The 13780-nt window shown below is 36.0% G+C and overlaps 1 protein-coding gene across 4 annotated transcripts in view; it reads right to left on the bottom strand.

The window, feature by feature from the left end:
* The window catches only part of DIAPH2 (diaphanous related formin 2), an 857560-nt gene that overhangs the window by 674170 nt on the left and 169610 nt on the right, over positions 1 to 13780 (bottom strand). For all 4 annotated transcript variants that reach the window (XM_074205516.1, XM_074205517.1, XM_074205518.1 and 1 more), the window contains one exon: positions 9149 to 9288. In XM_074205516.1, the coding sequence (XP_074061617.1) occupies positions 9149 to 9288 (140 nt within the window). The remainder of the gene's footprint in view (positions 1 to 9148; positions 9289 to 13780) is intronic.

The following is a 13780-nucleotide window of genomic DNA, read 5'->3' as shown; positions in this document are numbered from 1 at the left end:
AGTTCAATAGTCAAACCAATAAGCATCTATTATGTGCTTATTATATAATTTATAGTACAATCTTTCAGTTTCTATTTTACCCTTTGCTTCTAAAATATTAGGGCAGGTTTCCTTGATAATTTCTTGAAAGATGACATCTAGGCACTTTTTTTTTAGGTTTTTGCAAGGCAGATGGGGTTAAGTGGCTTGCCCAAGGCCACACTTGGCACTTTTTTTGATCCTGGTTTTCAAGTAGTCCAATAATTTTGAAATTATCTCTCCTGGTTCTGTTTTACCAGGTCAGTTGTCTTTCCATTGAGAAATTTCACATTCTCTTCTAGTTTTTCTATTCTTTTGGTTTTGTTTCTTGATTTCTCACAAAGTCATCAGTTTCCCTTTGCTCCATTCTGTATTTTTTTAGGTTTTTGCAAGGCAAACAGGGTTAAGTGGCTTGCCCAAGGCCACACAGCTAGGTAATTATTAAGTGTCTGAGACCAGATTTCAACCCAGGTACTCCTACTCCAAGGCCGGGTGCTTTATCCGCTATGCCACCTAGCCGCCCCCATTCTATATTTTCTTCAGTGAGATTTTGTATTTCCTTTTACATTTGGTCAATTTTGCTTTTTAAAGCATTTTTCTCCTCATTGGTTTTTCGGACCTCTTTTTTCCATTTGGTCCAATCTAGTTTCAATCTCCTTCACCAAGCTGCTGAACTGGTTTTCTTGATTTTTTGATATCATTCTTATTTATATTTCCTCTACCACTGTTACTTGATGTTCAAAATCCTTGGACTGAGACTAATTCATATTTTTCTTGGGGGCTTTGGATGTAAATGTTTTGACTTTGTTATCTTTTTTCATGCATGGATTTTGATTTTCCTCACGACTATAGTAGCTATCCATGGTCAGTTTCTTCTGCTGCTGTTTAATTATATCTCCAGTCTATGACTTTGTTAAGGTGGGACTCTGCTTCAGAGTGGAAGATACACTGTCCCAAGTTTTGGGGGATTTTTGAAGCTGTTTTCAGATATCTTTCTAGAGACCTGCAAGTTTTCAATTCTTTCAAGGTCTTATGATCCATGCTCTGGTGTATGGGTGATCACAAGGACTCCTTTCAGTCCTGGAACTGTGAAAAGAGTCCCTGCTCCTGTATGGCAGTAAACTCTGTTGTGCTTCTACTGGGGCCCCAGACTGCAATCCAGACCTGAGTATGGGCAAAACAATTGAGTCCTGCCTCAGGAATAGCAAAGAGACCTTTATAATCTTCTGATTCCCTTACTGTCCATGGGCTAAGTGCTCTGGAAGCAGTTGTCTCTGCAGATTCAATGGCTCCTGAGACCTGGTCCTGGTCTGCTAGGCTTCTGCGCTGGCTGTGCTCCAATTTCATTCTGGTGGAGCAGACTTTTCCTGCTGACCCTCTAAATTGGCAATCCCTGAGCTGAGAGATCTGGAAATCACCACTGCTGCTATTGACTCAGTAGTTCAGCTTCCTGCTCCTGGATGGTTGGGGGCAGTTTGCTTTGGTATAGCTTGAACTGCTCTCCACTCCCCTCTTACCCTGGTACAGCTGACCCTTCCTGTCCAATCCCCCAAGATGTCTTTTGTGGGGGTTCTGCCATCCTAGAATTTGGTTAGAGTCATTATTTAAAGGTATTTGGAGTGGTTTGAGGGAGAACTTGAGTGAGTCCCTGTCTTACTCCACCTATTCCATATAATTTCAACTTTTTCAATGTACCTAAGTTTTGTTATTTGATTTTTCTCCAATTTCCTCTTTTCTAAAAAAAAAAATTATTGATTATAGGGGATGGCTCTTTGAGAGGTGGGAAGGTAAGGCTTGGGGAAATTTTGATGTTATAAAACCAAAATATATAAATAACAATGTTTTTAAGGGGTTTTTTTGCAAGGCAAATTGGGTTAAGTGGCTTGCCCAAGGCCACACAGCTAGGTCATTATTAAGTGTCTAAGCCCACATTTGAACTCAGGTCCTCCTGACTCCAGGGTCGGTGCTCTATCCACTGTGCCACCTAGCCGCCCCAATGGCTTTTCTTTTAAATTAAGTTTGGGCATACAGGGATTTCTCAGTCCAAGACCTGTTATCTTATCTCTGTTTATTTTTCCTTCACATAGAGTTCTTCTCCCTACCATCACCTCAAACTAAGTCTTGAAATCTCCCAAATCCACCCTTCAAGCCAGAGAAAAACTTATATGGTACATATAGACAGTGTAATGCAGATGTCTATACTCCTGCCCCATTGAGACAATTTGAATTTTGGGGAAAAAAATCTTAAAATATATTTATTAAATGAATACAAAAGGTCTAGCCAGAATAAACTCAAAATCAACTGCTGAATTAACTTTGAAAATATTAATTATAATGTACCTCTTGCTAGCAATTCTCTACAGATATATGCAAACAGGAAGGGGGAACTCTTGAATGAATCGAGATGCATGTTAATACCTCTTATTATAACATAAAGGTCAAATATATCAAGAATTTAATGCTCTGCAAATTATTATTTTTTTAGCAAAGGGTCTTAAATATTTATCACTTAAAATCAACTTGTCTGATGTAATTCTTTTTTCTTGCTGACCTCAAAGTGAGCACCACTTTTGATGATCCAAGTGGCTGGCTCCCTGACATTACAACTCTTTTTCTGAACCACAGTGCTCTATGACTGGGAATCAATTTCCACTGGAAAACAAAACTAAATAGCCAGCATTTATGTGCCAGGCTCTATGATAAGCACTTTATTATCTCATTTGATCCTCAACAATCTGAGAAGTAGATACTGTTATCATCTCATTTTAGAAATGAGGAAACTGAGGCAATCCAAGGTTAAGTGACTTGCCCAAAGTCATACATTTGGTGTCTGAAAATATATTTAAACTCACATTTTTCCTGACTCCTGACCTTGAACTCTACGAAGCTACCTATAGCAACCTTTTACATGAATGTCTCAAAAAGCAACAAATGACCCATATTAACAATGACAACTTCTGTGCATGATATAACAGTTAAATAGATTCTTTTTATTTTATTTATTTTTGAATATTACAATTTTCCCCTAATCTTACTTCCCTCCCCCCACCCCACAGAAGGCAGTCTGTTAGTCTTTACATTGTTTCCATGCTATACATTGATCTAAGTTGAATATGTTGAGAGAGAAATCATATCCTTAAGGGAAAAAAAATAAAAGTAGATTCTTTAGGGAAAAGAGATGGGTGTATCACCAAAGGAAAAAAGTGCCAAATGCCACACTGGGATTCCTGAATATTAACAGATTCTGCATGTTTCCATATGTTTAATCAAATTCTCTATGTTGACCCTAGGGAAGGAGATGAACAAGAATTGGACAAAATGAAAAATATGGAGGGGTTGCTATTTCTGAATTCATGGAAAAAGCATTTCCATAAATGGGATCACTCACTCATGCATTGAATCATAATCTGACTGGCTGTACATTCACAGTTCTGAATGACTAGTCTAACAGTGGTAGAAAGTGCTGCTGCTGCAGCATATACTGGAAAAAACACAATTTATTTGCTATTAAAAGGGAAAGTTTCAAAAAAGACATTTTGATTATTTTAATCAAAGTTTCTTTTAGACTGCATTGGAAAACTAGAGCTCTTCTGATTCTGATCTTAGAGAAATAAAAACCTATATATCTGGCTGCATCTTCATTTGAAAAGTACCTTCTCATTAAAGGGGGAGAGCCAGGTGATACAGTGGATAGGGCACTAGGCCTATAGTCAGGAAGACTCATCTTCCTGAATTCAAATCTGGCCTGAGGCATTTACTAGCTGTGTGACCCTAGGCAAGTCACTTCAAATAGTTCGCCTTATCTGTAAAATGAGATGGACAAGGAAAGAGCAAACCTTTCCAGTATCTCTGCTAAGAAAATCCCCAAAGCCAAACAGGACTGAACAAGAAAAGCTGCTTTGAGAAGCAACAAATTACTTAGTACATATGATCAAATGGGGATACCCAGGCCCTAAAACAATCCCCTTTCTGAAAGCAGACACTTCACAACCAGAGGTTTAAAAAGTGACCAGTTCCTCCTTTTAATGCCAAGAAAGAATTTAATAAATCAGTCAACAACCATTTATCAAGTATCTGCTTTGTGCCAGTCACTGTGCTTGGTGCTTGACACAAAGACTTAAAGCAGCCTCTGGCCTAGCTAGGGAAGATGGGGTCAAATCATTACAATTTAATAATTAATCACGAGATTATTTATAGAAATGTTACACTGATGCATAAAAAATATAAAATATGTTAGCTATTTTATAAATGTCAACTGCTATATATAAATATGATACAATATATTATATAGAAACAATTAAGCATAAATACATTCATATGCAATATACTTTGATATTTAAATGTCCAATTTAGGAAACTCATATGGTTAAGAGATAGATATGACAAAATAGACACTGATGATTCTATTCGTATAGAGAATAAAATTGGATTATAATTATAATTTCAACAAGTTCCTTAAGAATTCTCATAGCTTCAGACCTGGAAAGAAGTTCATATGCCACTAAATTCAATCCCCTTGTTTTAAAGATGAAAAAACTGAGGTTGAGGAGGGTTGAAGCCAGCCCCAGGTCACACTGGGACTTTGTATAAGATTTGAATTCAGGTCCTCTGACTCCAAAGCCAACAATTTTTCTTTTTCTGTTCCTCTCCACTTTCTTAGATTATATATGGGCTTCTTTCTTCATTTTCTCTTCCCCCCAGTCATACAGAATATGAGCACCTTGAGGTCAAAGACTGATGCATTTGACTTTGTATCTTCAGGATCAAATGCAGTTATGAGCATTTAGTAAATTAAGGACTTAATAAAGGTTAGCATATGGAAGATACTTAATGAAAGTCCTTCATTAATTCCTCACTGTGATGTGGAAGATATCTTTTGTGTTTTGAAGTTTATGCCAATGATATTTGTTTTTAATTTTTAAAGAAGACCATGACATCACGGAAGAGATGCCATGACAAGCACATGAACTGGACTTGAGTAAGTGGGGGATGGCTGAGTCACCAGTCTCACTTTCTCCTCCAGAGCCATCTGGGTCCAGTGGCCAGAGATGAACCAAGGTGGCTGGAGATGGCCCTGGATGTTGCTCAAAATCATCCATTCAGCATCTGAGGCTGGAGTGGAGCTCCCATCCTCCTGACTTCAAGGTCAATGCTCTATTTATGGCACCACCTAGCTGCTGAAGACTATACAGAGAGAGAGATATCTCCTGCAGTCTGATCCAATAAGGGAGCGCAGTCCAGATGACAGCCTCTCCTGAGGCCTCTAAGGGATAAAGCAAAGACCATTTACCCTTTGCCAATCTCCAATCTGAAAGAGTTAAGGCTCAGAAAAATCTATTCTCCAGCACCAAAGTTACTGTGAATATGTGGATATGTACGTGTGTGTAGATATCTTGATCTATGTACATGCATACATACAAGCATATTCTATCCTTCACAGTTGAACCCTTGACAAGGGAGTCAAGTGGACCTGGAGCCAGGAAGTCCTAAATTCAAATTTTTCTCCCTTAGCTTCCTCATCTACCAAAGGAGAGACTATCTGCATCTACCTTCCGGGTAAGGAAGAAAATGAGCTAATATTTGTGTCCCACTTTTCAAAGCTGAAAGCACCAAGGAAATACTGGCTCCCAGCCTTCCTTTTATAAAACCCACTTTCAGATTTTTTTAGACCAATAATACTATCCATGCAGGTTGAGTAGAAATGACAAATGTGAGAACTGAGGAAAAAACCTACTTGAGTGACTTCATGTATATTTCTCTCTTAAGTTTCCTCCCTCTCTTGCTCTTGTTCCTAAGGGAGAGTGTTCCTCCAAATAAAGGCAGAAAGATTAAGGAGTAGTAGGTCACAGAGAGGAAAATGTGAAAACAGAGTCAAAAAGCTGTTTTCTAATCCTAATTCTGACACTTAGCTGGTCATGTGCAAGTCACTCACCCTCTCAAAGGATCAGTACTTCATCTGCAAAATGGGAAAAGAAGACCAGTAACATCTACTTTATAGAGCTATGAGACTCAAACAAAATGATCAGTGTAAAACGTTTCATAAATCTCAAGTGTTACATTTCCATGAATTACCATTGACTCTCCCTGGACTTTTGGGAGATTGTGCATATGTCACCAAAGGAGTAGTTTAAATGTAGAAAAAGTCTCATCACCACTTGATAATCAGGTGGTCATTTTGTTTTTCAAAGCAATAACCATTAATGGATAGCGACCTCCTATGGTTTAGAGATGAAATCTGCATCAGTGAAGAGAGGACTTTGACTGAAACATCATAACTTCATTGAAATATTGAAGGAGGCGGTCTTTCAAAAATGAAAACTACACAGAAGGATCATAGGAGATGGCAAACGGAATGTGAATCAGGATGTCATCTAGCTACTCACTCTACTGCATTCCGGAGACATTAATCAATAGAAGAAGGAAAAAGAGACTCAATGAAAGTAGAGAAGGGGTTCATTACCTGGGCTTAACATCTCTGGGAGTCCATGAAAATTTCTATGGACAATGATTGACAATAACCTTTGGTTATTTGTCTAATTCTGTGTATCTTATTTTATGCTTTTAAGAATGTTCTAGATATCACCGAGGCATCACCAGCCTGCCAAAAAGGATCCATGATGTGACGTAAAAAAAAGGTTAGGAACCTCTGGGTTAAAGTAACTCTCTGATTTTTTCCATAGTAATATTTTTCATTAAACAAATGACATAAGTAAAGACAGAAATATGATGTGTGATATTTCTCCTCTCTGGCTAAACAAAACTCAGTTTCCATTATCTTAATATGACAGGAACAAATCTAAGGGTAAAAGTAGATATCAAAACATTAAATTAACTTGTCAGATTTGAACAACATATAATGCACATCCTTATAGAATGTGACAGCTATTTATGTTTTAAAAAACATTTTATAATAATTACCACATGAAGAACTAAACAAATGGCAGGATATTTCCAACTCATGCTTAGGGCACACAAATCTAGCAAAAACTGTAATACTTACAAACGAACTTAAAAGATTTAATAAAATACCAATTCTATCCTATAATTAGCTAAAGTAATCTGAAAATTTGTATGGATAAATTCACAAAAATATAGAGAACTATGATCAAGAAAATCAGTAAATGGAAATGAGCACTATCAAATCTCCAAATGTACCATAAAAGCAATAATTTTCAAAAGCCATCTGGTACTATAGGATAAAAAGAATAAAGAAATCTACCCAGTAGGATAGAGAAACTAGAAATAGAAACCAATGAATAGAAAATATTTGAGTTTAATAAACCCATGTTTGCAAAAGCACTATACCAAAGAATACTTAAAAAAACACAAGAAAAAAACTGGATAACTACCTAGTCAAAACAAATGGTTTGGGGGGTCAACCCAACATGAAAAAAACATAAACTAGATTAGCAATATAGATATTTTAGAATCACAAAAACTGGAAACAAAATGGTTAAAATACATCTTGCAAATGAGAAAGGGAGAGAAATTTCATCAGTCAAATATAAGACAGTATTCTAGACAAAAATCAATGGATTTGTTTATATGCAGCTAAGGTTTTGCATAACAAAAAGTTATCTCTCCAAAAATTAAAAAACAAACCACAATAGAAGAAAATATTGGTAGTGGATACATCATAAAACAGTCTGCCAATTAAAATCTAAAAAGAACATATCAAGATCTAAACTGGGGGGCAGTTAGGTGGTGCAGTAGATAGAATAAGGGCACTAGAGTCAGGAGGACCTGAGTTCAAATCCAGCCTCAGACACTTAATAATTCCCTGGCTATGCGGCCTTGGGCAAGCCACTTAACCCCATTGCCTTGCAAAAACCTAAAAAAACCAAAAAGATCTGAACTGGCATCTGAATTTGTCTCCTCCCTTGTTTATGATGGTCAAAGGATATTAACAATTATGAAGGAGGAAAAATTACTGGTACATGAAAAGATACTTAAAAATCAAAAAAATCAGGGAAATACACATCAAAACAAATTTGTAACATCTGACTGTTACAAAAATATCAAAAATTAGAAAAATCTAATGCAAGAGCAGTGGAAGAACAGGGACTAAGATACACTGTACGAATTGTAGACTACTGCAGGCAGTCTAGATAACAATAGAGCAAAATGAATTGTCAACAAAATTAAACATATATTTTGTTCCATCAATTCAACTTGTGGGACTCCGTATCAAAACCATTCTAGGGAATGGACACCTATGTACAGGCATATTAATAGATATGATATATATGAAAGAAAATAACATATATGACCAATAATAGGAGAAATTATGGAATTTCATGTAATTTATATGAAGAACATAAAGAAGTATCACAAGACTGATGAACAGATCCTATCTGTGTGAGCCTGGCACTTACTTCATAGCCCTGGACCTCAAGATTCCTCATCTGCCAAATGTGGAGAATTGACAAGATGACTCTGAGGTCACTTTCAATTCTCAATCTCTGATCTCATGAGCCCTGAGGAGAGGCAGAGTGCAATCAGAGGAACCAATACAATATGTATGCTGACTAAAATTACAGAAAAGAAAGACAAAGAAGAAAAATGGCTTCTGTGATGATAAACTGAAGGGAGTGAGAACAAGCAATCTCTCAATTAGTCTGTTGTTGTGAGTTCATTGTCTAACTATAGGCTAAGGTTCTTGTGAAAGATGCTAACCTTTCTATGCGCTTAAATTGTTTTTGTTGAGGGCTGTTAAGGTTAGAAGAGAAAATAATTAATAATCATCAATGGAAAGAAGAAAAAACACAACTATGTTATTATTCCAAAATTTAAACTATTTCAAATCAATGTTCAATTATTTTAGAAATTGTTCCAGAAATTAGTCTTCTATTCATTTTTAAAAACTGTTCATGATAAACAAAATTCTGACACAATTTAAAATTTTTAACTGAAATTGCACCTTTATATATGTTACTTTTAAAAATGTAAAAGTAATTTCATTAGCTTGATTCTGAAATCAATTTTGAAATGTATTAAGTATAGTCAATTTCCAGGTTAATAACTTATGTTGTTCAAATAACAAGAAAATCAGTTCTATCTAAAAATAGAGATATGTGACATCAATACTTATAACTAGAGAAAACTATTTTTGAAAATGTGAAGGACTTACCTGACAGGATTGCTGGTCAAGGATACCCTCAAAGACTCTAGGCAGTTAAGAAGTTTCTCTTCTGAGATGCCAGACCGTAATTCATGGACATATTCTTGTGAAGATAAGGTACATTCATGCTTGCTATTTTTCAGTCCTCCCTACAAAAGCAAAGAGACACATTATTTTAGGGAAGAATAAGAAATAAATTACTATAACAAAACAGGAAATACTTATGCATATGATTATATTACTTTATCATGAAACGACAGAGAATGCTAGGCATATACAGCGGAGGTTTTTAATGCATAGTTTGGGGTTGGTGGCTATTTAATTGAGTCTGATGATCTTATATGTCTGAGAGCATCCTAATCACTACATTTCAAAGGGAAAATCATGGGTAATGTGTTCAATCTGACAGAGAATGTGGACACCTTCTCTACACATAAGGTGATAATTTGTGCTTTCTAAAGTGCTTGGATGAACAAATCCAGGTTTAAGATGAGCCCGTCTCTGCTTCTGAAAAGTCTATGCTATTATTTTTGCAGGTTAAGAGATTTTCCCTATCATTCAATAAGATACAGAGAATAAAATGTGATTAGTATAAAACATGATATACAGGCCAAATGCATACACTGAAATATGCCAGAAGTCAAGGTGATTTACTAAAAGTAACAAGCTATCTGAAAATTTATAAAGCAAAAAGCAAACTTCCTCAGTTCCAATTCAAAGAAAATTGATTATGTATTAATGTTGTGCAAAGATTGCTGTTGGAGCTGGGATAAAAAGGCAAAAACAAAATAAAATCTATCCTCATCGAGCTTATAGTCTAGTGGGGTCCCATATCATGTACACAGATCTTATGCATGTGTATGTGTAGATACACACAGAGGCACTTAGGTGGTGCAGTAAAGAAAATGTCAGGCCTGAAGTGAGGAAGTTCAAATCTAGTTTTAGACACTTACTAGCTGTATATTCCTCCACAAGTTAAGCCACAGCTGTATGCCTCAGTTTTCCTATCTGGAAGATGCGTGTCATCCTAGCACTTCTTTCATAGGACTGTTGGACCAAATGAGATAGTATTTGCACAGTATCTATAATACAGTAACTGTTTAATCATGCTTAGTTCCTCTCTTTCCTTCCTTTCTTCTTATACATACATACAAAGTAAACAGACAATTTTAAAATGGAGATAGGGGAAAATATTAAGAAAGAAGAGGAATTGGTAAAGTAGCAAACAGAAAGGGACATCTGTGTCTTGAAGGGATTTAGAACTCTAGAAATCAGAAGTAAAAAGAAAGGCTGTTCTGAGCAAGGGTGACAACTAATACAAAGTCAAGAAGACGACTATGAAATGTGAATGAGAAATATTTCCAGTGAGTTTGCCAGAGGGAGAGTGTAGAGAAACCACATCTACTACTGTGGTTTGGAACCTACCATCCCCACCCTGAGCAACTGGAAAGCTTTCTAAAAAACAACAAAACCATCGTCAAGACTTCAAAAGTATTAGAGACTGCTTGGCAATGGGGGTACAGAAACAAACAAACAAAAAAGAATGAATCAGTCCCTCCACTCAAACAGTTGATGTTTTGCTGGGGGTGGTTCTGCTTGGGGCAAAGGAGGAATGACAAGGGCACAAGGTAGAGAATGGCCCTGTCACTCAATGCTTCATGAACTGACATGTCTTCACACAAGCTTAAAGAAGCTGTCCACTGCTAGGTGGACAAAACTGAAAGAAACAATTATGTTAAGATAGGAAAAAACTAGGAACTGTTTTTTAAGAAAAACCATCAAATAGACATATTCAGAGAAACCTAGAAAACTTATGAACTGATACAAAATCAAGTGAGCAGAACAGGACAATAATTACAATACTGTAAAGGGAACTCAGAATTCTGATCATTGTAGCAATCCCACCTTGTAATACAGAGATGACAGACTAGGTGTGCAAACTGAGAAACCATTTGGAAGACATGACCAATGCAAATAATTGTTTTGCTTCATGATACATGCATCTGTTAGGTGAGAAGACTTCGAGATTTGACATTTAGGGGGTTTGGGGGAGGGAGATAGTATCATAGACATAAAAAAGAGAAAAGAACAACAATGAATGTTTAAAAACATACAAGAAAAGACCAGAAGGGAATCCAGAGAGATAAAGAATAACAAGACAATCTGAGAACTACAATGTTAAATTTATTATATTATTCTTTAAAAAGTCAGACATAAGAAATATACAGTTTTATACACTATCTTTTTCTGCCCTTTATGTAATGGACCAAACCCTTCATATGAGGCCAGTTTGGCTGCTGAAAGAGGAAGAAAAGGAGTATTTGTATTTAAAAAATGATAAAAATTCACTTGGAAAGAAAAATGGGCTGTAAAATAAAATATGAGGAGCAACACAGACTTTTCTGAGAACCATTGAGAGAATTACACCTTAAATTAATATAGTATCAGGATCTTACTGGAGACAGAAAACGAATGAGAAAGTGACAATTGTAGGGCATTATGGTCCATATGGCCTTTCTTTCAGGTTTGCAAAGCATTGTTCATATCACCTAAAACTCATAAAAACCCTAAGTAGGGGTTTTTCGATTGTTAGCATCATTTTTTACAAATGATGAAACTGAGACAAACAGGTTAGAACTTAGGACTTAATGACTCTAAATCTAAGTGTTCTAGGCTGTGTGTGTGTGTGTGTGTGTGTGTGTGTGTGTGTGTGTGTGTATCCCAAACAAACAGCATTTTTAGAAAGTTAATCACTGAAAAAAATTTAAGTCATACAATTGTCTGGAAACTATGGGAGGATTAAATAAAGACAGTTAGGTTCATCCCTGACAAAGATGGACTTATTTCTTGAGTTCCACCTCAGAAGGGAAAGGTTTCCCTCCCTAAAAAATCCATGCATGACTCTCCCAAAGGAATGGTAGTTCATGCCATACTTGGCCTACACTTACATATGGAAATGAGCAGGTCTGATAATGTTTATCAAGATCCTAATAATGATTTTCAAAGATATTTTAGATGACCAAAAAAAAACATGAAAGCTTGAAATAAGTCTAGGTGAGTAGAGAGTAGACAGATGCATCAGATGCAGAAACAGAAAGATCTGTCAATTGTTGAGTTATGTGAGGTCAAAGAGAATAAAGAGGTGCAAACACTGCCAAGTTTAAGAACTTTGGAGATTAGAAAAATGCTAGTACCTTAGAAACAGTGAAGGAAGTTGGAAGAAAATCAGGTTTGAAGGGAAAATTAGCTTTCTTTTAGATATGCTGAATTTGGGGCAGCTAGGTGGCACAGTGGATAGAGCAGTGGCCTTGGAATCAGAAGTACCTGGGTTCAAATCCGGCCTCAGACATGTAATAATAATTACCTAGCTGTGTGGCCTTGGGCAAGCCACTTAACTCCATTTGCCTTGCAAAAAAACCTAGATATGCTGAATTTAAGAGGTCTTCAGGACATCTAGCTCAAAATACTCAATAGGTAGCCGATGCTGGGTGATGGTGACTCAGGGGAAAGATGAGTGAACTGGTAATCATCATCAGCATGATGATGATGATGAAATCCCTGGAAGCTGAAGAAAGTCACAAATGGCAAAAGTATAGAGAAAGCTTGATATGGAACTTGGGAGAATGCCTACAGTTCAAGGGTTTATTCAGTATTATACTATAATTCCATTTCTCCTAAAGTTCATCTTTTCTATCATCGTTACTAATTTGTTATACTCTATATGGATTGAGAGCTGAAAGGAGTTTTAGAGATCATCTAAATCCAGTTTTACTGCTGAGGAAACTGAGACATAAATAAATTAAATCATTTACACAAGATCACACAAGTTGCACAACCAGATTCTTAAACTAAGGTCCCTCTGATCTAAGTCCCAAGATCTCTTCCTTATTCAATTACATAAGCAGCTAAAAATGGAAAGAATGATGGACATTGATGAGAATGATTTATAAAAGCAAAACTGTCAATTCTAAACATTTTCACAGTCACATAGGATTTATGACAGAGGAAGAAAATCTATTTCTTGAACCTAGGCAGAAGGAAGAAAAAGAATAGGGGTGAGTTGTACGGATTGACTGATATTAAACATTTTTAATAGATCACATATCACAAGATATTCATATGAGACAGGACCTTAAGAAACATTTAAGTTTTACTGAATTATATAAAGGAAGAAACTGAGGCCTACACATTTCAATGATTTATTCAACACTTCACAACTATTCTGAAGCAGACCTTGGAATGGATCCCACAGGTACTTCAGTGTACAATAAACCTAAACTGCTTCACCATGCTCAATTTTAATATATGTATTATAATATATAATTTTTAACCTTCATCACAAAAATAAAACAAAACAAACAAGAGATCTGGATCTTAATCAATAAGGTTAAAGAAGATATTTCTTAAGGTCGCTGAAAAGCAAAGGAATACAATAAATTAAAGTCTAGCTATTTTTAACAGAGCTGTAATACAAGAATGGTTTATTATTAACATCCTGTTCTGATACTGAACAAAGGAAACAACTAGATAATGGATGGATAATAATGGAAATTTTAATTAGCTGCTCTGTATGAGATTAATGAAAATTACCACTGTGCCCATTTGATCTTTAAAAAATAATGCAGACAAAGTTAGCAATTA

This window comes from Macrotis lagotis, chromosome X, assembly GCF_037893015.1.
Source record: "Macrotis lagotis isolate mMagLag1 chromosome X, bilby.v1.9.chrom.fasta, whole genome shotgun sequence".
In the NCBI taxonomy this organism is placed as follows: Eukaryota; Metazoa; Chordata; class Mammalia; order Peramelemorphia; family Peramelidae; genus Macrotis; species Macrotis lagotis.
The sequence above is the reverse complement of the archived record's forward strand: the minus strand, read 5'-3'. Positions and strand labels throughout refer to the sequence as shown.